This window comes from Centruroides sculpturatus, unplaced genomic scaffold (assembly GCF_000671375.1).
Source record: "Centruroides sculpturatus isolate CEXI.00-Female unplaced genomic scaffold, Cexi_2.0 scaffold205, whole genome shotgun sequence".
NCBI lineage: Eukaryota > Metazoa > Arthropoda > Arachnida > Scorpiones > Buthidae > Centruroides > Centruroides sculpturatus.
This window is the reverse complement of record NW_019384391.1, coordinates 151,352-179,282: the sequence shown is the minus strand read 5'-3', so window position 1 is coordinate 179,282 and position 27,931 is coordinate 151,352. Positions and strand designations below refer to the sequence as shown.

The following is a 27,931-nucleotide window of genomic DNA, read 5'->3' as shown; positions in this document are numbered from 1 at the left end:
ATCTGTTTAATAGTGAAATCTGATGGTCGGAGGTAATATCCTGGAAATGTTTAACAGATGATTTTTATTTATGAATTAAACACCTTGATAATATGTTTTTTTGCATGAGTGCTTTTCATTGGATATATTGTTGTGTATATTATAATATTGGATATTTAAAAATAGTTGTAAAATCCTGGAATGGAAATAGTCAAATCAAATAATTAAGTGATATACAGTACATTAATTGATGACTATTCAATAAACACTTCAGTTTAATTAAGGCATAAAAATGAAGTAAGAATATAGTTTGTATATATATTTTTGACCAGAATAGGTCTACATGTAATAAAGTCAGATACAGAGTATATTGTTTGGGTTATTATAGTTTTATCTCTTATCCCATTGTTAGCATATGAGCCTCGAACATTACCAGCAGAGTACGTTTGAGCTAAATTCTGGATAAGGTTTCTATAGTAACCTGCTTTATAGCAATATATTCAAATTGTTATAGTCATTTGCCATTTCAGTAAAATCTGTACAATGGGTAAAGGGTCTTTTTGTCAGGGCTCTAAAAGCAGCTATTTTGTATACATCAGGGGTTATTGGAGCTTGCAGATATAAATAATGGTGGGTGTGATGGTTTGTAATATAAATTTGGGTGAATATTTTCATTTCTATTGTTGATTTTAAGATCCAAAAAAATGTACCATTTAGTTGCTGGCATGGTCTAATTTAATACAGTCCATAAGGATTGTCATTCATTTGTTGTATGAAGCCATTTATATCTGGTTTTGTTTTCCATATAATAAAGATATCTTCCACATATCTTTTGCACATAAGCATACATGGTAGAGTTGATAAAATCATTTTTCCAATAATATTATATCTGACAAAGGACCCCAGACAAGAGGCTATCCACAGGTGCCCCTCTCTTTTGAACATATGTCTTGTAATCATAGTGAAAGAAAGAGGAATAGCATGAAATATGTGCTTAAATCCAGGATAAATTTGCAATTGACTTGCTTATTGCTTTTATGTAATAAATGTCTAAGAGGGCAAAAATTTGTTGTAATTTGTATTAAGTGGCACACAGGTACAGTATAAAGTCTAAGACTGTAATATAAACATCTCCTATAAGTTGACTACCACAAATCATCAATTATTTGCTCTGTTTTACTGATGGATAATCTATAGGTTTTTAAATAATCTTTAAATAGATTATGAATAGCATTTTCTAAAAGGCAAGTACGCAGCATGGCATTACAGTTCATATAGTGTTGCCTGATTTATGGATCTTTGTGAATGCAAAAAGTTTAGGAGTATTAGCAGAATTTGCCATTACACTATCTAATTTTAAGGTTCAAAAAATCTAAATCCAATAAATACAACACCAAAGCTATGTATGTGTGTGTGTGAACCCACACAGACTTTATAATTATAATCATTAACATTATATCAATAATAATACATAAACAGTAATTACAAAAGATAATTAAAAGTAGGTAAATACATTATATCCTTCTCAGAATTTATGCAAAGAATAACTCTATAATAAAAATATTTTGGAATTAACTGATTGTGTGATATGACTTTTTTGTCTTGACTGGTATAGTTTGTATTATTGCATTATTAAAGTCTTTAATAAACTGTTTGAAAATTTACGCTCTTATATGATTGCATTTTGTAATTTTTAGCTGTAAACTGAGTTTAATCAATGTCCCAAATTTAGCTAAAAGAAATATTACTTATTTGCATATTAGCTACTCTCAATCTCAATATACTCTATCTCAATCATTTAGAACTTATTTTTGTTAGAGAGTAACAAAACAAACAAATTCTTGTTTACTCCGACAAAGTGAATGCTTCAATGAATGCCAGTCTTCACAGCAACATCTGTACTGCCTGAATCCCTGATTCTGCTGAATTTCCTTTCTCATCCAGGTCAGGTGAAATAATGCCACTTTTATTCCATCATTTATGGATTGATGGTTTGACAAATGCTCACACTCCAGCAATCAATAATTAAGGATCTCATTAAGGATTTTGAATTTCCTTTCAATCTTGGAATGAACTTTTAAAATCATTGACAGACTAGGAGACACCTCCACCATGATGTTTTTTCCCTTCAGTGTTTTTGTCTGATGACATTACTTACTTTAAATTACTGAAGAACCATAACTACAGTATGGTAAGGATGCATTGAACTGAGACTCTCTGTTTTCCTTTTCCTTCATGTAACTTCCCAGCATCATTTCTGTTATCTTCCTGTTTGGCAGTTCCCTAGTATTGATCACAAAACTATTTATAGGTCTTTCAGTGTTTGTTTTTTGGGATCTTTCCAGAACATTCTGAATATGTAGTATGTAACCAACTATCCGATCAACCCATTCAAAAAAACTCTAAAGTCAGTTCCTTGATTTGACAGGTCTTTCAGGCAGTTTCTTTTGGGTGGACATCCTTGACACTTCCCAACTCCTGTCATTCAATTCTCCGATTCCATCAATTTTTTTCTATACCAGGGAATTTCAGCATAAGGTCCAGAAAACTATTTTAGATTAATGAAAGTTTTCTTACAATGAACTTTCTTAGGTCAAGAATTCTTAAAGCATTAGTCATATGGGCAACAAACTAGGAATTCAAAATTTTTTCACTATACAGTAGAGTTGATTATCTGAAAAATTGATTAACAAAAGTCAACTTCAGAAAGTACTACTGGCACTGGTAGAGTATACATTGCCCCATTACTGCTATTCTTGGGGTCAGCATTAACCTTCTGCACAGTATTTCCTTCAATTGTTAGAGAAAGTATCAAAGAGAGCTAGTGGAGTTATCAGGAAATGATCATCTTTATAAAGTTGAGTTTTCAGAGACCTGTTTAAAAGACTTGAAATTATTCCTTTTGAAGCATATACAGAGAGTTTAAAGAAGTCCTTGTGGTGCTTTTCAAGGTTTGGGGTTCATTTCATTTTGTGTTTGGTGGGAGACCACAGACCCTGAGTCTGAATCACTCTCAACCTTTAGATATCCCTTTCTTCAGGAGGGTTCGATCCTCCAGACCTGTCTCTTTATTTTGTCACATAACCCTGCCACACTTGTAGAGGTGATGGAATTCACTCTCCAGGAGGTGATAAACAAATGGACAGATAGTATGATGGAGCAGATTACATTGGTCAACATCACCACACAAAGAAGCAGACATGATCTTCTCTGGGTACAACCAACAAGGCAGGCAAGCTACACCAGCCCATCACACAGCGAGAGATGTATGTGTTGTCAGCAGGAAAGTATAGAAACAGCTAGTATAGAGACAGAAATATAACTGTCGACAGTTGAGAGGACTACCTAATAATTTTAGATAATTTGGAGTTTTGCCAATGGTACCTAACCAATCAAGTGCATTGGTGTGAAGTTTGAATGGATTGTTTTTGCAGTGTGTTAAACATGTTTTTTAAAATTTATCTGTATCATTGAAATAAATAATACATAAGTTGTAAAGTTCTGTTTTTTAACAATAAATTAATTTTTCTAAGTAAAATTGTAATTCATATTATTCTAAATGGCATAAATGAATAAAATTATTATTCAAACATCATTCTACTACAATAAATTCTTAGATTCATCAATGAGGATTCTAAACTTTTATATACTATTTTCTACTGCATCAATGTACAGAATACATAACAAATTAGAATGAAAATAAAAAAGTCTTACCTTTCCTTTGTTTTGCTTCTTGTTAATTTTTTTAGCACAAGAAGTTTTTAAAATGATTCCATGTCTCTTTGGAAAGTGGATTATAAAATTTCAGAATGATACTTCTTCCTAAAAGAATTTAAGAATTTAAATATTAAGAATAGAAAAGATCCAGATGATTCATTAGATAATTAATTAATTTAATATTAAAATCAGTTTTTAATACAGGACATTTATTGTTTCATTCAAAAGAATATAAGACAATATGCAAGCGAATGTCATTTATAATCTGATAATTTAATTCGATGCTAAGTGGAAACAACCTTAAATATTTTAAGTAAAAATTTGAAACTTTTACATTTAATATTCTATCGACAATTATTCAATTTTGATCGCTTATAAATAAAAAACGTTACATTGCCTGCGTTATTCGGGTTTATGTAATTAAACATTTACGAAAAATCTCGAAATGGAGGGAAAAATAACTCGCAATTTCCAGAAAACTTTCTATTTCAAGATGGCGTCGGCAATACGAAATCGAACGAATTCGAATCGGTGGAACGTGCGATAAATGCGTCACACGTTACGTCATAAGTTCTACGTCAGAATATTAACTAATTGCAAATGTTTTCTTTAAAATGCTAAAATAGTCCTCTTTTTTTGTAAAATATCGCTAAGATATTTGTAATAATAAATAAAATTATAAAAACGCATTCCGTAACCTTACAGGTTACAGGCCGCAAATCTAGGTTTAAAGCGTATCTAATTTAAATTATTTAATTTTGATATAAATCGAAAAATATTAAGTTACCTACGTTACGCGAGTTTTCATTATTAAAATTTGTACGAAAAATGTTAAAATGGAGGGAAAAAGAACTCGCAATTTCCGGAAAGCATAAATTTCCAAGATGGCGTCGGCAACAATACGAAATGGAACGAATTCGAATTTGTCGTTGCAATGCGTCACGCGTTACGTCACGAGTTTTACGTCATAGATGTAATATTTCGAGTATTTTAATTGCATTTTTTAAAGGAAAGTTTATTTTTAACAAATTCTTTTCTCTCGGATTTGACAGAATATTTGTTAAATGTAAAACTTCGCTAAAAAGAAAATTTATTCAGATTTCATTACAAGTGGTTGGGGTTTGATTAGAAACAATTGCGTTTCCCATTGTAAGATCGGGAATTTACAACATATTTCATACAACTGAAAGTTTTAATTTATATTGCCAGAATATTTTCTTAACTGTGAAATAATTGTTAACTGCACTTCCTTTTTGCGGATTGATTGTATAATTTACATAATAAACAACAACCCAGCACATTCCTATTACGAAATGATCTGTCAGATTATCTATTGGGCTATATTGAGCCTAATAACTAATTAGATGAGAAATCAGTTTGGCTAGTTTACTAATACCCATCATACTATTATATCAGGGGTTACCAAACTACGGCCCGCCGCAGCCGCACTGTGCCACAAATGAGGTAAAATGTAATTATTTATTTGGAAATGTCATAGACTGTAGATAAACTTACTATGTAGAAAAAATAAAAATAAGTGTAAGTAAAAGTGCCAGAAGTGATCCAATCTGATTTTTTGCATCTGACGTTAATATAATTTTTAAGGAAAATCAATGAAATGAATAATTCGGTGAATTTGGATATCAGAGTGCTTTTTGTGTACCTGCAATGAAGTTTCTAAGAAAAGATATTACGACCTTGCTGTTACGATCGTGTTTGTGTATTGGTAAATAAATATGTTATTGTCTTTATTTTTTATTTTTATTTTTTGTGTAATCACTGTATTAAACAAACAAAATGATTATGCGGCCAGCGCTCGTCATTTTCTCAGTTATCTGGCTCGCTGTGAAAAAAGTTTGGTGACTTCTGGTATAAATTAATAGAAAGAACGATTCTCCCCAGTTTAAGTTTTATCTTTCCGGCTGTTATATATAATAGAGAAAGTATAACGAACGGTCAAGAAATGACTCTCAACACTTTTTTATTTTTGGAGTCAGAGGACCTTAAAACCTTCGAAAAATTTAAAAAATTTGGGTTTTTTTTCGAATATAAGAATATTATTGTGTGTGTGAGAGGGAAATGATTTTGTTCTCACAATTTTGAAGATTCTGTGCCTTTTATCGAAAATTTCTGGAATTGTGCAGGGAGGTTTGCGTATTGGGGATTCACGGTATTAAATTTTGGTGGTTAAAGATTGAGGGAGTAGGGAGATAGAGGGGCCACGTGTCGTATCTCACTCGTTATTAGAATATACAAATTTTTACAAACCTAATCTCTACCCTCAAAATTAAGCTGTTTGCCATTTTATAATAATTTATAGTATAAAAAGATTTTTAATAAAATATAATAACGGATAGCGCCAGACACAATATTAAATTCTTTTGCTAGGACAGTTACTCAATAAAGATTTTTAAAAGGCAATCTAACTAGAAAATAGAAAGATGTGGTCATATCTTCACATAATTACACTTTAATTCGAAACAATAAAATTTAAATATTTCCAAATTTATATAATTGATAACAACTGAAAGAAATTATAAATAAATTACGAAATAATTTCATTTATTTTATTACAGTTAAACATAATGAATACAGCAATGTTTTTATTTATTAATTTATCTAAGTTTCAGTAAAATAATACTTTTTGAATTTATGATCAATTTGTATTGTAATATAATTTAGCAAATTCATATTTTTATAATAAGCCATGTAAGTACGCCGATTTGAGGAGGGGAATTTTACTCCCTCGTCAGGAATGACCTGTATGTGGGTGGTGGTTAGTGGAGGCAAAGAAAACAAGTGTTGACAATAAACCGTTTATTTTGCTGAAGGTTATGCTTACATCCTAATGCAATTACTCCAACAGAAAGAAGTTTCGACGTCTCTATCGAATCTAACTTCGATTTTCCGGATGTTGTGGATGGGCAGCGGGGCAGCGGCGAGTCGGAGTCCTGCAGGTAGATCTGGCACACACTGTAATTGTCATCTTGTCCATTTCGACAGCGACACGGAGATGAAGGGTTGCAGACGGCAGTCGAACCACAAGGGATGACTAATGGAACAAACTCCCTGTCCTTGAATATTTGCGTTTTCATCGGATTTTTATTTCTCATTCTATTCTTTTCTATGTGGTAGGGCTTTCCCTTTCTCACTCTCCGATTGATCTCTTACCTGTTTACGGGTGAAAATTGAGACCAGGGGCCGAGAATTCTGGTCACTTATCTCTCGTCTCTTCTTTCAGAGACGAATGACGTTAATTAAAACAAGAGACTAAATTCGTCTCTTGGAGACAGCGGCGATTCTGGTCACTTTTAACGATCTTGTCTTTGTTGTTGACGTCACGGTTCTACTGGGTTCATTACACGCAACGCGGTATAGAATTTTAACCAATAAAATTGTAAAATTTTCGAAAATGACTAAGACCTGCGCTCATAGTTTACCTCCTCGTTTCCCTTTTAAGTTTTAAACAATTCCCTTTTTCATTTCTTTCGATGTTTGATTCATTTCCTTTCATCTATTGTATATGAGCGACTATGTCAAAGTCAGGTGTCGCCAGCTCGACACTTACATTATTTGTTTTGTCGTTATTTGATAATTTATCAAAATATACGTTTTTTGTTTAAATACGAACTATTTCCGGGGCCTCACAATCATAACAGAAGGTCGGACGGCCAAGACTGTTAATGCGCCAAGCCTATCTCTTTGGAGAATCCGAGATCGAATCCAAACGAGTAAATCTCCAGGGCAGTCTGTCCCAGATATTTCGAATGCCGTCCCTTTCTGACCCCATCGAGGGCACGACTGAACCCACAATGGGTATGATTTAAAAAGTCTGCAAGGGGGAAAAGGAAAGAAATAAAACTTTCAGTTGTTGTTTACTAAGTTATGGCAATTCTACACTTCGGCCATCTGCCTAGGGGAATGCCTTCCGGGAGATCTTTTTATGGGGAAACTGCCCTCTATTTAGACGTTACAGACGTGGAGAAAACCTGGAAAACCCCACGTGGCCAGCCTGTCCGAGAGAGAGAGGCGCGAACCCACGACCGAACACCCAATGTTCAGAGTACGAAGACCACTTGGCCTCTGGCGGGCCTGTAAAACTTTCAGCATTGTAACTTAATAAGTCATAAGCCAATTGTTTTAAATGAAATCCGGAATATTACTATGGAATACGAGAATATGTTTAGAAGTTATCATTAATTTTTGTGAAATTTGATTGGTTAACAGATTACCGTTTGATTTTCGGCTACGAATGGTACAGTTTCTTACAGTTAACATTTGAAAAAATTTAAGATATCGTATTTTTAATTGGTGTCTACTTGACAATTGAAAATGTACCATTTCGTATCATACAAGTATCGCGATAAACATAATAATGGTAGGTTAAAATGATCAGACTATATGGTTTTCGTTTTAATGTTTGTTATAATATAGTATTTGATTTATGTAACTACGAAGGTTATCTAACGTAAGGGTTTATCACACCGAGTGCCCAATCTAAGACATTTTAAAAATTCTTTAAATTATGTAAAGTAGAGGAATAAAGAATTTTTAAATATAAAATTGAATATAATCGAATTTTATCCTTGTCATAGTCTTGATGAAAGTATAAATTATACTAATCATGCCTATTGTAGTAACAACATGACCATTTGATTTATATAATCTCTGTGTTGAGCCCGATCCCGATGTCCTACCAAAGAGTCAACATGATTAATCGTTGTGGGACTATAACAATTGAGGGTGAGGAAGAGTAAGTATACAAATACCTTTATAAATTATTTTTAAACTTTAATGTACTGTTTTAGAAAGAATAACCACATTTTTCAGTCATTCTCCTACAAAAAATAAACTTCAAACTTATTCTAAATATAGCCTATATAATGCCTGTAGACGACTAACTAAATTTACTTTGATTTTATATTTTTATTTTCTTTGTAATAATTATCGTATAATTTCTGCTTAATTTCATTCTACAATTTAAATATATTTAAAATAGGAAAAAGTACCGTTAATACAAACGTTTTGATTTTTAATATAATTGTGTATAGTACAGTACTCAGCCGTCTCATTGTGGGCCTAACAGAACTCATGATGGACCTGACAGAAAAGTCTGAAGAAGGTTACAATCTCTCAAACGTACCATAATTACACGTCAGTAATAAGAAACGGACAGCAATTAGGCACCAAAACGCAGTCTGTATTATAGAAGGAATTATATAAATACCAAATAAACCTTCAAAACGGCGTATGGTCGAGACGGTAAAAGCACCAATTTATCGCTCTATGGATTTGAAATCGAATCTAAATAGGTTCGTATTAGTAGGCCAAATATATCGGGATAATTCCTCATCATTCCTATTATAAACTAACGACGAGTATTCAAAAAAGGCCCTTTTAGTATATTTATTTAAATAGTAGTGATTTAACAAATAATTTTATATTGAAAAACTAATTGATAATTTAAATCACTTTATGCAAGATAATTTAAGATTATGTTACATAATCAAAATCTTGAGTAAGATACAAAATGAACAGTTTTGTCAATTCATCTATGGTTTCTGCGTGTTAAAAACATTTACAAATCAGTTTTTGAATTAAGCATAATCATATTGTAATAATACGTAATATCGAATTGCAATATTTATACTAAATATTACAAAATAATATTTTGAAGTTTCACCACTTTTCGATTTTTATGACCTAATTTAATTTTAAAATAAGAAGTGAATGTTAAAAACGAATGGATATCTATTATTGCATCTTCATCTGCTTCTTAGAAAAGAATATATACAGTGAAATCTCCATAATGGATATTCCCTAATAGCGCAACCTTTACTTAACGGATATTTTTACAATTTCCAGACCCTTCATATAGGACATCTATTATATTCGCTTCTAAATAACAGACAACCTTACGAAAACACAAAGTCCCGTCTTTAATATTCTGAATTATGTACGAAATATTTTAAAACTAAAACAAAGAATTGGTTCAAATACTCTTTCGGTGGATGAATTTTGACCGTAAAGACTGGTTTAAAATAGGAATAGGGTAAGAAGGCAGGTTTTAAAAAAGCCGAACAATATTCTTTATCTGTTAGAGAAGTCTGATTAAGTTATCAATCATCATTTGTCTTCATACATATTAATGTCGTTAAACCTCTGTCTTATTGTTGGAGTTGGTACCAAAAAACCATAAACTCTTCGGAAGTTATTCATTCATTCGACAAGAACCGTAGTACAGTAGTAATGAAAAAGAAACAGTTTTAATGTTATAACAACAGCGTTTATTTGGTGAAATTTCAAAGATCTTGTTACGAAGGCGATTTGCCTACCACTTTAAAGTGTAGAAAGATATTCGGTATTAACTCATTTATGACGTAGTTTATGATCTTAACAGCTTTGTGCTGACTAAAGTAATTTTTAATAAATCATGTATTGAAAAAGCAAAAATGTTCGAAAAATTACACCTATTGATAACTACAAAGTAGACAAATCGCTATATCGAGTTTTATTAGTCGATTAGATCATAAATGACGTTGTAAATGCAAGAACACCTAATACATTTCTTACCCTTGAAGTGGCTAGCAAATCGCCTTAATAACTGGTCTTCGTCCACCATCCTGTTCGCAACAACGATTTCATTTTTTTTTCCTTCCTTCCTTTTTTTTATTTCGCTCCGGTCGTTTTTTGATGAATTAATAATTAATCAACGTTTACATTTTGTCGTAATTTTTATCTTTCGTTTAATTAAAGTATCCTATACTATCTGTTTACTATTTAGAATTCAATTAAAATGTGATTTTTACAGCTGAAAAGATAAATAGTATAGTGTATATACGTATATTTTAATTATATATGCTTCGTATACTTTTTGGTATTTTCACATTTCGTAATCCATCGTATTCTTCACTTTATAATGACAAGGTTTAAATACAATATGGGCTCCGAATAGCGGACAAACTTCTCACTCCCGACGGTGTCCGCTATTCGGAGGTTGTATTATAAATTATGACTTTTATTTAAAAATTATTCTGTTTTAAACATTTCTTTAATTTTAAAGTTAGAAGTGAAACGATTTCCATCTGTTTTTCTGAAATTTTCGAATTATCATGATGAATTGGTCCTAACTTGAAACGGAATTTCTCAGAGTTTTATTAAATCAATAAATGACGAAGGTAATCACCTGATATGCAATAATGTAAATATTTACGTAACGAAATCAGAAACATTAAATTATCATCGTTAATCATTTGACTACGTCTTACATCCGTTATGGTCAGCATTCAAATCTAATTTAAATCTTCACACTTTATCATACATAATTTGCTTCAGGACGTCGTTTACCATTCCTTATAGTAACCAAATCCCACTGAACAAAGTTGAAAATGATCGTGTAACCCAGTCGGTTCTCGCCTCACAATGGGCCTTTCAGTGCTGGTTAACTTACATACAATATGGCTGATATCACATACAATATTGTATCTCCACACAATATTCTATGTCATATCAGCCATATTGTATGGAATATTGTGTGGAGACACAAATGTATAGTATGTGATATCAGCACAGTAATGCTTGTAATCAGTTTTTTCTCGATCTTATTGTTATCGATGTTAATGTTTACTATAACATTTTATTTCGTTTCTCAAATGTCTTCTAATCATACATGCATAGGCCTATGTATGATCAGAAGACATTTAAATGTATGGCTGTTAGAGTTGGAACACAGTTAGAACAATTTCACAGTTTGATTATCGTCTTAACATGTAGGGTATTCTCTATATTTTGAAAATTTCTCTTCACACTAGACAAGAATAAAATCAAGATATGTCCGGGAAAAAAGAACCGTCTGATCATCCTATCCATGCTATCTAACTTCATCGCGTATCAGGCTTATTATACAATTTATTGACTCTAGTGCAACACGAGAAAAACCCAATCTAACTATAATTTATTTGTTATGTGGTAATGAAAGCATTCGTATTGTATTGGAATGTAGCAATGTACTAATAATTAAATACAGTACAGTATTTTCATAGAATTTAACTACTTCCACTTAACAATAAGGTCAATTTTTTCCTATCTTCTAATCGAATAGTTTTGTTTCTTCAGTTTAAATCTTGAACAAAAACAGAATACTTGAACATTCTGAAGAAGATGTAAAGAAAATTCATGTGTATCTCTTTTGGATGTATTTAAACACACGAATATTCCTCATGGGTTTGAGGAAAAATCCAAGTATTTGAGATCGTTTTTCCAAGAGTAACAAAGAAATATTATTATTTTTTCATTGTATTGGATTCTTTACGATCTTGAAATCGTCATGGCTTTTAAAAAAATTAGGCTCATAGGAAAATTCTTTGGATAATGAGCACGGAAATGTTCATTATCAAAAACATCTTGCACTAGTTTACTAAGATCGTGTTCAATAATTTTCCACAACCCACTTTTTTCTCCCCTAGAAAAAGTGTAAAATGTATTCCTTCTTAATCAGTAAAGAAGCTTAACGGATGTGCGTTGGGACAAGCACCAATATAGCTGTTGATATTGCAGCAAAGTCGTAATTCATTTTGAGAAAATATTCATTTAATACTTGAAAGTGCGCATCATTTATCTTTCCACTGTTCCTATTATTTTCTTACTTAAAGCGTGGAAAAAGTGGATCCACTATTCTCACGAATACTTCATCTATTCGCATTATCGAACAGGTCAATGGATCTAATGGAGTATTATGGAAGACGTTAGTCGAAAAAGTGGAAGTTGTGGAGCATTATCGAACGTGTCCTAATATATTGTGCAATGCCATAACATTGTAAATGCCAAAAAACAAACTTTTTCAGGAAGATAAAAATACTTTTTTTCTAGTCTTGAAGGAATTCATTTCAATTTTACAATAAAATGGGTTAAAAAACTCACTAGGTTGCAAATTTTCTGAAATAACAAAATAATAAAAACGTAAGCCGTAAGACATTGCACACTTTGTATAGGCCTGATTAGTACAGTATAACGAATTGATATTGCCTAGCATATTAATTAAATTTAAAATTTCAGTGATTCTTTTTGGGGTAAAAAAACGACTTTAGAAAAGGTCTTGATTGTGGTTTGTGCATTCACTATTATTCTATCGATTTGCCTAATTATTGGAATAGCCATCATTAGTACTCGTTCACGTAAGTAAATTATAGAAACTTTAATTTCTCATTAAATATTTTAAAATTAATCGTTTGTATGTCATTGTAGAGGTTTCTGTTTCTGAAGAAAAAACTTATGAAGTATGCGATAGCGAAATTTGTCAAGAACTCGGTAAGCGAACAACCCAAGATTTTTAAGTAACTGATGTTTGTGTTATTTAGTCATAAAAATGAGTAAATAATAATAAAACTGTCAAAAGGTCTACAGATTTTCAATTGTAGTGTAAGGGATTAATACTTAAACTGTTTATTTTAGAAGAGAAATTTATTTCTTCTATCAACACCAGTATCGAGCCTTGTGATGACTTTTATTCTTACGTGTGTTCTGGATTCATGGAATCGAATTCAGGTTCAACTAATTATACATCAATAGAATATTTATTAGAACGTGTAATAAAGCAATTAAAAGGTAATAACTCTATATTTTTTCAGGTTTGTTTTTTTTTATTTATTTTAATTTACACATAAACTTTTAGATATAATTCAACATATGAAAACAAATACGTCTACAAGTACACTACACAAAAAAGTTTCGAATCTGTACAAGGGATGCATTAATACAGGTTTGTTTCTTTTTGAAATTTGCATATTTTTTCTGATTTTATTGTACATTAAATAGTTACAGTACAATTCAAAAATTACTTGCCAAATTTGATAATGAATAGACATAAGTATTTATAGTTTGAAAGGTTAATTAAGCTAATACTATAGGAAAAAGTCACATGGATTGAGATCAGAAAACTATACAGGCTCTACACGACTACCAAAATCCTTTTTTTGACAACAAATTGAATTCAAATTACCTCTTACAAAACAGCATAACATTCCGAGTGCAACAATAAATCTTTCATTACGTAATACAAAATGATTCTCGTGAAATAGGAGTTTGAAATTGGCAGGTATTTTTTGGACCGTCCTGTAAAATTAGGAAAAGTTAATGGTATATTTTAAACTAAGTTATTATCACAGATTCATTTTGATAGTAATTGGTCTAAAACAGGTTTAAAAATGAATATAAAATTATGGTTACTTATAGAAAGATATGCAAACCATTGATATCGGACTTTATTACTAATTTATTTTATCATCTATTCTTCATGCTCTTAATATTTAGAAAAGAGAGAGAAAATCGGAGTGAAACCATTGAAAAATTTAGTAAATGAAATAGGAGGTTGGCCTCTTCTCGGTAGTAAAATTGATAATGATTACGATTGGGAAAAGATGTTTGCTTTGTCTTCACGTGAATATGCAATGAATATGATCATTAATATTGCTGTCATCGTCGATACAAAAGATACAACAAGACATATTATACAAGTAAGTGATGAAAAAAAATTCCTAAATAGATTTTGTATATTCTATTTATTTTGTTTTGATTTCATATACAGTATATATAAATAAATTCATGTACAATTTAGAAATGTTATAATATGCAAAATGGAATATCTAGAAACAATTATATTAAACATACCACATGCTTTTAAATTAATTATTTTATTATCTTATAAACTTTTGTCAAGAATTCTCAAATTGTAATTATTGATAGATAGATCTTACGTTTCATGAGATCTATTAGCGTGGATTAGAGATAGAGAACGATGCCCCGATCAGTGTTATTTTTGATGAATTATGAGGATCTAGAGCGGATTTAAATCCGAATCTCCGTGGCAAACCCGTATGCTAATCCATTACCGCATGGTTCATTTGATTATAGAATCAATCTTTGAATAGAGCAATTTTATTAACAAGACAATTTATACTTCGTATTATTTTGGAACTAAGAGAAATACAGTACTATAAAGAATGGACTTGAGGAATGGGGGAAGACAGACAACCTTCTTGACTGGCATTTTATATGCCAGTCAAGAAGGTTGTCCTTCCCCCATTCCTCAAGTCCCTTCTTTATAGTACTATATTTCTCTTAATTACAAAGTTTGTGTGTTTATTTTGTGTTTATTGTTGCTATAGGACAATGACAGTTATAACTGCAATATTGTTTTCAACTTTTAACAGATTGATCATAGCACATTGGTTCACGAAGATTTATTGCTCAAAGAATCATTCAACAAATCTGACTACGAAGAAGAAATTAAAGAAATGGCAATTTTATTAAATACTACCATCGATAACTCTACTCTTCGTAAAGATATCGAAGACATAATCCATTTCGAAACGGCATTAGCAACAGTAAGTAATAAATAAATACGAAATATTTAGTACTTTTAGTATTAAAATGATTTTAGATTTTTAGATCTGAAGTGACGTATTCCGAAATATTGTATAATAAAATGACAATTTCAAAATTTCAAAGTGACCTCGGACAAAATGTAAGTAATCTGTATATCCTTCTTTATAATTTCATTTTTTGAGGATTTTTATTATAAATTATTCAGCATGAGATATGATGGTATGTTTATCATTAAGAAATCAATATATAATTTGAGAAATTCGGTGAAAATTTTTGTATGAGATCTTATTGTTACAGTGGATCCAATTCTTCTGTAATTGAATCCACTGTAACAATATGAATCTGTAGCAATAGGATATGAATGAGACATTAAGATCTCAATGAAATCTCTCATTATAACGGATGCAAGTTTTCACTCGTGCCGATCAGAGAAAACCATTGTTCTACAATAATATAAAATAATAATAGTGATTTCTTAATATTGTTTTTCTTCTTTTAAATGTAACCACCACTATATAAGAGATCTCATTCCTGGACATATTCTAACAATGAGATATTCTCATTGTTATGTAGGTTCTAGAAAATATAAAATGAATTTTAAAGTTATTAAGTTGATTTTCCTGAATAAATACAGTAGGCCCTATATGGGTAAAAACTATCAAGGGGTACACATACGAAATTTCTAAACAACTTCTAGTTAGATGCAGTTCATGCAAATTGAGTAAATAATTTATCCATATTAAAATCATATATATATTGTAGCTATATACAGTATACTACCCTATAACAAGGTAGATACGTTCCGTTTTATATGAATTCCGTGTTTTACGAGTCACTTAAATACATGAGCCAATCACAGCCCGGCACGTGTGCAGTTTACGGACTACGGCCATAAAATTAATCGATTCTAGACTAATTTGACTCAACATTTCCAAAACACGTACAATTTTTTGGGAATAATCAGTATAAACTCTGCTATAAACAAAAAATTGTAGGATTACTTACCGAGTGTGTACCGTTCGACGACGCCATTGCTTAAGCTTGTTTTCGTCGCGGAGCAGCGCATCGAACGGCGGGCGCATTTTCTGATAAGTTATTTTTCTGAGAAAAATTCGCTGAACTTTGGAGACATCATTAATAGAAATAATTTTTATGGCTGTTAAATAATAAATGGTTTTTAGTAGGTTCGCTGCTCGTTTAAACTCAACGGCAATATCTGCTATTGATATAGATTCGACCAATCCTGTCGCGACACGAGTCGGCGATGACGTTTTACCGTATTATACGAGTCTCTTTTAGCGTGTTTATACGAACTCGATCGCAATTTTTTCGCCGTGTTATACTAATCCGTATTATATGAACCAGTGTTATAGGGGGTCTACTGTACAATGGTGCCTCGTACTTATAATTTAATTCGTTGCAGGAGGACGTTCGAACTCTGAATTGCTGAAAGTCCGAATTCTTCCCATTAGAAATACAGTAATGAAAAGGAATCTCCAGAACGTCTCCAGAACCCTAAACAATACCCATTTAAATAAACAGCAAATACACCTAATTTGAGATAAAAATAACACAATTATATGCTTCAAATATTAAATTAAAACATCAAAATAATAAATATAATGCATAAGTACTGTATAATAAAATGAAAATTACATTTGACTGTAACTTTGTGAGAAGTGGTGACGACCCGTTTCTCAGCGTCATTATGCAGCTTGCTTGACTTTCTCACAAATAATCCTCTCTGTGATGATATCGCCAGCCAATTGTTTCTCATTTATTCACACTAGGAGAAGTTTTTCCATCTCCTCAATAACACGAGATCTAGAGATCAACATTCTCACCTCTATAGTCACATTTCCTGCTTTCATTGCTTCCTCGTTCTTAAGAATGGTGTATATCATTAATCGATATCTTAAACGTGACAGCCTGATCCGCCAGGCATGTATGGCTTTCATGCTTCGCCATAACTTCCTATTTCAGTTCAATCGTCAATACTACAACCTTCCTCTTAGACTTCGTTGTTTTCATACTCTTCTTGGATGCCATGGTTAATTAATAGGTAAGAATTATACATATATCCAAATATATCAAAAGATAAAGCCAAAAAAGCATCGAAAACACACAAGCGTAATGCAAGAGATGCTTTTAGAGAGAAATGACTTTTACATAGCGAGCGTAGTTCGAATGTAGAAACATCGTTCGAACTCCAGGTCGAATTTCTCTCGAATTTGTCGTTCGAATTCTGGAACGTTCGAAGATAAAGTAATTCGAAGTACTGTACAAGGTACCATTGTATACTTGCATATAACTACACACAGCATTATCAAAAATATTCGAAACTTCCATTTTATTAGTGAACGTGACTGTAATATTCACTGTTCCAGCGAAACAGACATACTAATGGACAATTCTGTACTTCCAATTTTGTGGAAATATTTTACAGAACGTATTTTTTTTAGTCTGACAATGTTCCTCCTACTAATAAAATAAGGTCTGTAAAAAAATGGTTTAATGAGTTAAATATGAAAAAATTTGATTGTCCTTTACAAAATCCTGATCTAAATCTCATTGATCATCTTTGGAACAAAATGGAGTGCGGACTGAAAGATCAATTCATCCAATTTCAGTAGATTACTTCATTCATATTCTCACATAGAACAGATAACAATTTCAGTTGAAACGTACCACCATCTAAAAGTCTTCTAAGAAAAATGAAAGATGTGTTAACAGTGTCCATTCTCCTTAGAAGTGTATCAGTTTATTAACGAGTGGGGTGCAATAGAAGTGAGTACATCACTCACTTTCCATTAATTAATACCTTACATTTAATAAACAGATTTCGAAAAGATAGAAATATATACAGTGTACAATATTACATTATGGTTCTTTGTATAAAACACATAATTTAAGTGTAATGTTATCAATGTTAAATAATTATATAATAATTTTATTTTTTATAGTTAAACATAACTAAGATTTTGAATCAAGTGTTCCAAGGTGTAGCAAACATAACTGACAACACGGAAATCATTGTGACGAAACCGGAGCTTATAAATAATGTATCGAAACTCATTCGAACTACAGATAAAAGGTACCCAGCTTATTGAAGTCATAAATATGCATAAAATAAGTATGAAAATACAGTCTGACCAAAAGTCAGTAAAAAATATCTTGAAATCGAGAATAACAGATTCACACTTGGTTTGAACCGTTGTTAAAATAATGTTTAAAAAAATCCAGAAACGATTTGCTTAACTTTCCTGGCAACACTTAAAACTACGTATGTGGCGCCATTAAAAATATAAAAAATTTTAATAATAAAATATCATAACAGATGGCGCCATACACGCAGTTTTAAATGTATCCTGGAAAGTTAAGCAACTCATTGATAGATTTCTTTTGAAATTGTTATTATCTAATTATGCAGTTTAGATTTTTGTTTTTATTTCAACAGAATATTAGCTAATTATATGGGATGGAGAATCATAAGGAATTTTAGTCCATTTACAACAAAATATCTAGAAGAAAAATATATATATCATTCATATCAACTAGGAGATTCAGAGACACCGAATTCTTTAGGAGACTATTGCATGGATGAAGTTAATGTTAATTTTGGTTTTGTTTTGGGAAATATTTATATAAACCAAACATTTAATGAAAATATCAATGTGGAGGTGAGTCAATATATTTTTATTTAGCTTAATTAGCATTAATAAGAGGTAAATGCTTTGTTATATCTCACGTTCTTTAAAATTATCATAGTTATTTCTAAAAATGCTTCAAATATTGTTAAAATATGCTTATATATTCATTATTCACTCATTTTTCTTGAATCAAGATTTGATTCAATGAAATTTTATTGTAACTCTCTGAAGTGCTAGAACATTAAATGTTGAGAGCCAAGAGATGATTCAATGCTTTATCACTTCAAAGTATGTGCTTTTAAGTATACACTATTAAAACTAATAGACTATCAAAACACAGCTGAATGAGAAGGGCTTATGTTACCGGGATGAGATGGAACCGGACTCAATTATTCAAATATAATTTTGGAATGCATTTTGGGTGCACAGATCGCTCCTTCATCAAACCATTAACGATATGAAGATATTTGAAGTCATCAATTGAATGAATGAGTTTTATAAAGAATTTAAATGCTAATAAGAAATAAAATCGTCATTAACTCCGATCCTACTCGAGATACTCACGATCCCCTTTATCTTCCTATCCCCTCGACTTTTAACTACCAGAATTTTATAGCATAATCCCTCTTATCTCTGCAAAATTTTAAAAAATTTCGACAAAAATCACAGGAGTTATTAAGCTTCAAACAGGGTGAACAAAATCGTCTCTCCACACACATTAATCACTTGTTATAATTCTCTAAAACGTCAAGGTGAAGATGCCTTTTAAGGTGCAAGGTGGGATTGTACCTTACACCTTAGTCATTGTGGCAGTCTGAGAGATCAGGAGTAAGAAGTGAGACTAAAGAAGGCGTAGAGGGTGGGAATAAACATGAAGGGAAAGAATTCGAAAGAGAAAGATACAAAAAGAGATGAAAAGATCGAATCGGTTTAATATCATCGTAAAATGGAGGAAAATCTTCTGCTTAGTGAAAATTCTCAGAAATTCAAAAGAGATCCAAATATCATCTCAGAAAAGAAAGCCAAAATCAAAAATCATCTCAGAAAGAAATCCAAGCAGAGAGATGATATTTGAATTTCTTTAGTCGTTTCCTGTATAAGAGAAAAAGTTGTATCCTTGAGGATACATATAAAAACTGTAAAAAGTATTTTATGTATAATTATTATTTAAAATTTTTAAATTAGATTGAAAGAATGGTGGACGATTTAAAAGATTCCTTTGATTCTATTCTGACTGTATCTGACTGGATGGACTTGAAGACAAAGAGAATAGCCAAAGCTAAAGTAAGATAATGCCACAAAAATATTACTAGATTTTTATCAAAAATATTTAAAATGTTGTAATTTATATTAATATATTTTTTACGAAATAATTATTTATAAAGCAAAAGAAAAAAAATGTAGTAAACAATTTTACAATCTTTTACCCTTGCAGAAATTAATAGAAATTGTGCAAATGTAACTTTATCTGTTATAAAAGAAAATTGTTGTAATTATATTTAAATTTAAATAATTTTAATATTTTTAATTACATTTTTACTTTATACATTCAGTTGCATCAAATGTTAGCCATGGTAGCTTATCCACCTTGGATTATGAATGAGACATTATTAAATAGATATTATGAAAAGGTAAAATAATTTGAAATTATATTTATATTTTTAAACTAATTTAATTGATTTAATCTTTAAAATAGGTTGGTGACATAAAAGAAGATAATTATTTTCAAAGTATTTTAAATTTGCAAAAATTCTATCGGTATAAAGAGTTACAGTCCATAAACAAGTTGGTTGACAGAACTGAACAGTAAGTTTCAATGTATTTTAATATTTTGCTCCCACCAGTGGCCGAGTGGATAAAACCATTAAACACTGGTAATTGGTCTTGAGTTCTCCCCTCGTCCATGGGCTAGCCACGTGGAATTTTTCGAGTTTTCCTCACGTTTGTAACACCTAAATCGGAGTCAGTTTCCCATAAAAGTCGCGGCAAATCGCTCACGTGTCGTATGAATAATTTATAGAAATTGAAACTTGGAGTCTACAAAGATGAATACCCTACTTATACATACAAGGAATTTTCTATTCCAGAAACTTGCTGTTATTATTGTACAAGAAATATTATGTTCTTGGGTGTTAAATGATTAATTAACGATGAATTATCACACCCGTGAGAGTTCACAGTAATGAACCCACTACTGAAATTGCATTGTATTGGTGGGGACCAAATACTGTATATCCTATTTTACACTTGAGAATGTGCATAACGAAGAGGGTTTATCAAAGAAAATACATTAATTATATAGTATAAATCCTTTGTTAATGATATAACAAGTGTAGTTTCATGACATATAAAGATGTAATTGAATATATCAATGACTTCATAGTAAATTTCTGTTTTCAAACTTCAGTCTATTTTATTTACGCTGACCGACCCCATAATGGGCTAAATTGTAGATGACTCATAGCAGCGATGTGCTAGTGCTTCGGTTCAATAAATTAATCAATAAATTATTTGTTTATCAAAATTTTAATAGCAACTTCCGACGTACTTTTTGAGTACGTTCTCATTGTCAGATTATAAGAAAAATGGATATAAAAATTTATTACTCACTTTATATCTCATCTCTTTCAGATGGAAACATCCTACAGAAGTAAATGGATTTTATGACATTTCCATGAATACAATCGGTAAGAAATTGCTAAAATGATCGTAGCTTTTAAATCTCACAATGACAAATGTAAAACTTATCATACAAAACATGAGTTTAGAAGAGCGTGGCAAAATTAATCAATTTTAATTGTTGTTTTGTATACATTTCGGGTCTAAAACCTTCTTCGGCTCTTGAGAATTCTTTAAAAAGCTGGTCCTAAGTAAAATCACGAAGAAATTATATTTTTACTTTAATATTAACACATAAAAGGTAGAACAATGGGGTTAATTGAATAGGACGAGAAGTTTTCAACATATCAGCTAAAATCGTGTTTTTCTAAGTAAAAATAATCTTAAAATTGTCTATTTTTCAAAATAAATAATAAATTAAATTACAAGATGTGTTAACCTTTTAGAATTTCCTGCTGGAATCTTACAGTTTCCACTTTATGACGTTGGTCTTCCAAAGTAAGTATAGCAAATACAATGTTACCACACGAATAAATCTAAATTTAATAATTAATTTTTAACTTTAGCGCCATTAATTATGGGACAATAGGTTACCTTATCGGCCATGAAATTACTCACGGATTCGATAATGAAGGTGAGGTCCATTAATGGAAATAGTTATTTCGTTAAAAGTTAACAATAATATATTTTCAGGTAGTAAATACGATTCCTTTGGAAACCTACGAGAATGGTGGAGTCCCAATGTCAGAAAAATTTTCAATAATAAAACAGAATGTTTTGTGAATCAATATAACAGTTACGAAGATCCTATCACAAAAATGAAGGTATAAAATATATTTCTTTTATTGAAATTGTAGTGTAAAACTCTATATGATTACATAAAACATAAAAATATATCTAAGCATGACTTATGAAAGAAATTTTGCAATTCTCATTCTATTCTTTTTTTCTCTCATTTCCACATCTTTTGTTTTAGATACAAGTGCACTTTCTTGCACCCTCCCCATAGCACTCTTGGAATTATAGGAGGTTTAATAAAATACAAATCACACTCAATTGTAGCAAAGTGGTAACTTTATTTTCAATTAGCACAGCCCAAGCAAAATTTAAAAAGACGATTTTTAACATTAATAAGGGGAAATTGACTGGTAAATTAGCATATTTAAGAACTTAGGAAATGATAACCTCATTGTTGAACTTATATTGTAAGGGATGACACTCCTCTTGGAAACATGGATACTTTTAAATGTAAATGACCATACAAACCTGAAATACATCTCTAAGAATTGCTGCTTGGAATTTAAAAGGTGTTAAGTCGACACATACAACACGGAAGACAATTCTTACTTCATATAAGTAACAATTCTTACTTCATATAAGACAATTCTTACTTCATATAAGTAAGAATTGTCTTCTGTATCAACCGTTATATAAGACCATTTTCATAGAATAAATAGTAATAAATGTACATCCCTGATATATTTTAATTCGTTATTTTTCCATAATTTTTTCGTATGCTGGATTACATATTTAATTAAGTTAATTGAATTTATTGAAAGCAAAAAGTTTAATCATTTGAAATAATGATGCTTGAATTTAATTATATTTTTTAAACTTATCATTTTTTTTTAATATTTAATAAAATATTGTTTTAATTTCTAGTTAAATGGAACAAATACACTGGCAGAAAATGTTGCAGATAATGGAGGAGTTCATACAGCTTTCAAGGTATAATTTTCAGCAGTATAATAGTAGGTTGCTTTACTATATGTTATAGAGAGTTGAAGCACCATATTATTGTATATTAATATTACGTAAAATGTCATTCTTGCATGGGTTTTATTTATACAAATCCTTTGTGAGTGTGTTAATGAGTTGATACACTAATCGGTATCAACTCATTACAGAAATCGCAACGCCACAAAGGAATGTGCATAGCCACATGCAAATTGAAGAACCGGTGGCAGTGACAGAGATGTGCAAATGATCTAGTTTGCGTACGCATCAGGTCATGTAGTACCCAGTTTCGGGCTATAAAGACTACCAGCCAGGCCGTAAATGCTATCAGCAACGGTTCGCAGCAGCCAAACTTTTGAAGAAGTGTAGAAAATGCCTCGGAGATAACAGCAAGCCGAACACCACCAGTTAACGGCTGGGGAACAAGACCGTATCTACAGCGCGACCTCGGTTTGTCGATGTGCACAGTTGCCACGCATGTTGGGCACGACGTGAGTACCTAAAGTGATGTGCGACACTATGAACGCAGGAACATCTGCGAACACGCCGAAGAGGGAGTGAATTCCACCGTCACACGAAAGAGTGCAAAGAACGGCAGATTCGGCCAAACATCCGAAGCCGCCTGTCTCCATCAACGGGTGCATCTTGACCACCCAAACCATTCCAACAAGTTGCATGAAGTCGGGCTGCATGCATGGCAACCAGAAACCGGGATGCCATTAACTGCTACACACAGCGCTTGGTGTGGTGTCGTCATCATCGTAACTGAACCACTGAATGTCATCGAGTATTGTTTACGAATGCATCCCGTTTCTTTTTGTGGAGGAATGACGAATGTGGCGATATTCCGGGGTATGCTGCGTGCTAGCACTTTTCTCCGGGTGTCACACTGGCCCCACACCGGGTATCATAGTTTGGTGAGACATCATGTACGATCAGTGGACAACCCTGGTGCACATTTCCGGTACTCTGACAGCAGACCAATACGTTATATGAATTGTGGTTCGTCCACTGGTGCAGGCCGAATCTGACACGATGTTCCAGCAAGACAATGCCCGACCGCACGTCGTCGTACGGCAAACTCTCTCCAGCCTTTCCTAGCCTGCAGCCTCGCCGGATCTTTCTTCTACCGAATACCTGTGGGATATCGTTCGACGTGATATGCACCGGGGACCACCGCTATATACCGTAGAAGACATGCGTGCCGCAGTGGACGCAACTTGGCATGTGATACCTCAGCAGTGGCGTATCGTAGTGGGGGCGGCAGGGGCGGCTGATACCCACGCTACACCACTGTACCTCAGGCAACCATTAATCGCCTCATTGATAGTGTGCCTCACCATATAGCGGCTTCTAAAGCTGCCCTTGGGGGCTATATTCGTTACTAAATAAACAGGTGTACGTTGTATATCTTTGATCTTTTAATCATTTGCATATCTCTGTCACCTCTACCGGTCCTGCAATGTGCACGTGGCAACGGTCATTCCTTCGTGGTGTTGCAATTTCACTTTTGAGGAGTATATTATAGTTTATTTTGTACGAAATTAACTCACTATACTTATTCGCCAAATAAGGCCCACCTAATGTTTAAAGATGTTTTGTATTTTCACTATTAGAGGAAAAAGTCTGAAAGTTATACTGCAACATACTGTAAGATGTGTACATGCAGAAATATGAAATTAAAGTTAGTAGCATTCTAACAGTTATGTATTATGTAATGGGCCGTATTTGGAACCCCCTGTCCCAAATAAGGCCTAGGCGTAAAAAAATAAATTATTAATTAAAGTAAAAAGTAAGAATTACAATTAATGTACAATAAAAAGAAAGATGGGCTTTATTTGGTGAATGTACATCATAACAGGGGTAGCCAAATCTTGTCACGATAGGAGCCATATGCCGTGTATCACAAATACGTGAGAGCCACATCCTACATTGGAACTGTGTTTCATACATAAAAATGCATAAAAGTCATTTTTAAGAAATTTACATAAATGTTCTATTTCCAGTTTAATTTACACACTTACACAGTTAATTAATTTTGATCGATACATGGTGATCCAAAAGATTTGTGCAAAGTTTAATGCTTCATTACAACTAAACGACATATACAAGTATTACACAGGCATCGTTTAAATAAGCATTTGAAAGCATTTATATTACAATGTGTTCAATATTATTTGCCGATCTTTACAGCCGAAAAGCATCATAAAAGGAAATTAACTTTTCTACAAATTCTCTATATCTAAATCCTTGAGGCTTAGATTTGTGGAAATGGACTAGATTGATAGGATACAGCAACACAACACATGGGCGATCTGCCAAGGAAAATGTGCTTTCCGGAAGGATTTTATGTGCTTTTGGAAAAGTGTTCCCCAGGTAGGTATTAGACACATGAAGAAAACCGGGAAAACTCCTCGCCAATAAACTGGTCACGAGAAAACTCCCCGTGACCAGTTTATTGGCGAGGAGCAACTACCAGTGTTCAGTGATGTTATCGAGGACTCGTGGAGATGTTCCGACAATTACGTGTATCAAATCAAATCAAAGACTTTGTAGAGTGGGTGAAATCTTTTCTATTCTGAAAGATATTTTTCCAAAGTGTGCTGCTAAATTTTGGATAATATTTAGGAAGATTATGAATATAAAATTGAGGGTAAACGTACTGAACACATAGCAATGGTTTCATAGTTTGAAAGATATTTGAGTAAAATTTGCAGTGGCACATTTAGAATATGATGACCTTAGACTCATAATATGCAGACCTCCAAACTAAGTGTCAATTCTGTACTAAATGATTCTATTTTATAATGTTAAATATGCCCCCATTGTATAATGTTAAATTTGCCCCATTTTATAATGTTTAATATGTCCTGGCCAAATCCATAATGAACTTGCTCTTAATGCCCACAGGGCGGAGTTTAAAAAATCTTTTAAAATGTTAAATCTGCAATAACTATTTTTACCGTTTCCTAAATACCGAAAGGGCAAAGGACACTGCTACTTAAAAACTCGTCATTGGTACTACCCATGCAAAATATATTCATGTATTATTACTATTCAATTGATATGTCTTACTTTGTAATAACAAAGTATAAATGAACAATAGTATAAATGTTTTTGTACTTAGAACACAAGCTATAAATCTTAGAAAGTTGTTCGAGCAAATAGTTTATAACCATTCTAAATATTAATTAAATTAATAAAATTAAACTTCTATTGATAGGCATATAAGTTATACTTAACAAAATATGGAATGGAAAACGATAAAATCCTACCAAAGTTGAAATTAACTCCGGAACAATTATTTTTCGTTGCATTTGCTTCCGTAAGTATCAGAAAATTTTATTTTACTTTCTCGCTGTTATGTTTACATAATAATAAAAAGTGTTGGAATCGTGTCAAATTTGACTTTTCGAGATTTTTTACAAGTCTTTACGTTTCGAGATTTCTGGCACGAGTTCTCCCTATACGAATTTCCATTTTAGTTTTTCTTCTCATACTGCCCTTTGTGACAATTGGTGAAAAAAACGTTTATACGTTTCTCCACTAATTGCCATAAAAAGCGGATGTGCAAGACCCTAGATAAGCATGGATTTGCAAGATCCCTAATAGCGCAAGACTCCTAAAGTCAAAAATTTCTAAATTATCTATACTTAAAATTGCCACTGATTTTAGTCAGTGGTCTTATTGTTTAATAAGTTTTGTTATATTGTAAAAATTTCAAATTTCAGTTGCACTGTTCACACGAGAACGCAACGGAACTTAAATACAACATCGAAAATGATGAACACAGTATTCCTCGCTTCAGGTAAGTATTTTCTGCAAAATGTATAAAATATTTATGTGTTCTAACAATTTATTTGATTCTCGAAATAACCGAGATGACAAAGACACTCTCTCCCGCTCTTCAAAAGTCGGGTTCGAATATGACTTGGCTCAAAAATTTTTATCAATCAAACTGTATTAGGCCCGTCCTTCAACTTCCATTACCCTCATTGTAAGACTGAGTAAATGGGCATAATTAAGAGTTCTGTTAACACATGAATAGAAGCTTTTCATAACTGAATCAGGGCGATAATCGCCAGGTGTTAGGGTGATGGAATTTTCGATAATTCAATTTAATTAATGTATATGTATTGTTGTTCAATGGATAATAATATATTTAGGCTAATATGATGTATTTAAATATAATTATTTATTTATATTTCAGAGTATTAGGATCTCTTTCCAATAATCAAGATTTTTATAAAGCGTTCAACTGTAACGATAATTCAAAAATGTTTGGCAAGGAAAAATGTTCGCTTTGGTGATGCAATTCAATTGAAAGAATATATGCAATATAAATAATATTTGAATATAACATAATATTTTCTGTAAAATTATGATATTATTTTTGTATTCGTAATTTAAAAGATTAAAAATTTAATTATGAAATTCGTTCGATTTTTTTTTTCATTTGTAAATACACTTTTACTTTTCCGGCTGTTATATATAACACAGAGAAAGTACGACGATCGGTCAAAGAATGACCTCCCAGATTTTTACATGTTTGGACCTTGAAACGAAGAGAAATACAAAAGAAAATTCGAGGGTATTTCAGTACGTATGGAGGTTTGTGTAGGGGGGAGCACGATTTTCTTTACCCTGTTTGAAGCTTAATAACTCCTGTGATTTTTATCGAAATGTTCTGAAATTTTTCAAGGAGGTTCGTTTATTAGAAGGATTGATACTATTAAATTTTGATGAGTAACGGTCAATGGAATGGGGAGATAAAGAGGATCGTGTGTATCTCCAGTAGGGTCAGACCTAATGACGATTTTACTCGTTATTAACACTTATAACTTTTA

At 31.9% G+C, this 27,931-nt stretch overlaps 1 protein-coding gene across 1 annotated transcript; it reads left to right on the top strand.

Annotated features, from left to right (window-relative positions):
• Window positions 1-8,319: 8,319 nt before the first annotated feature.
• Window positions 8,320-27,499, top strand: LOC111618244 (neprilysin-1-like). Its single transcript, XM_023359728.1, has 21 exons — window positions 8,320-8,449; window positions 12,751-12,869; window positions 12,940-13,002; window positions 13,147-13,299; window positions 13,367-13,453; window positions 14,005-14,207; window positions 14,904-15,077; window positions 15,134-15,217; window positions 18,042-18,172; window positions 18,536-18,758; window positions 19,914-20,012; window positions 20,282-20,359; window positions 20,425-20,534; window positions 21,360-21,415; window positions 21,794-21,845; window positions 21,914-21,981; window positions 22,041-22,171; window positions 23,010-23,075; window positions 26,308-26,409; window positions 26,816-26,892; window positions 27,295-27,499. The coding sequence occupies exons 1-21, from the start codon at window positions 8,385-8,387 to the stop codon at window positions 27,392-27,394; spliced, it is 2,241 nt and encodes a 746-aa protein (XP_023215496.1). The 5' UTR covers window positions 8,320-8,384; the 3' UTR covers window positions 27,395-27,499.
• Window positions 27,500-27,931: the final 432 nt, after the last annotated feature.

Coding starts and splice junctions, on each gene's coding strand:
- LOC111618244 (XM_023359728.1), top strand. CDS start 8,385: ATGTCCTACCAAAGAGTCAACATGATTAATCGTTGTGGGACTATAACA. Junction 18,759..19,913: donor ATGAAAATATCAATGTGGAG/GTGAGTCAATAT, acceptor TTTTTAAATTAG/ATTGAAAGAATGGTGGACGA. Junction 21,846..21,913: donor TATGACGTTGGTCTTCCAAA/GTAAGTATAGCA, acceptor TTTTAACTTTAG/CGCCATTAATTATGGGACAA.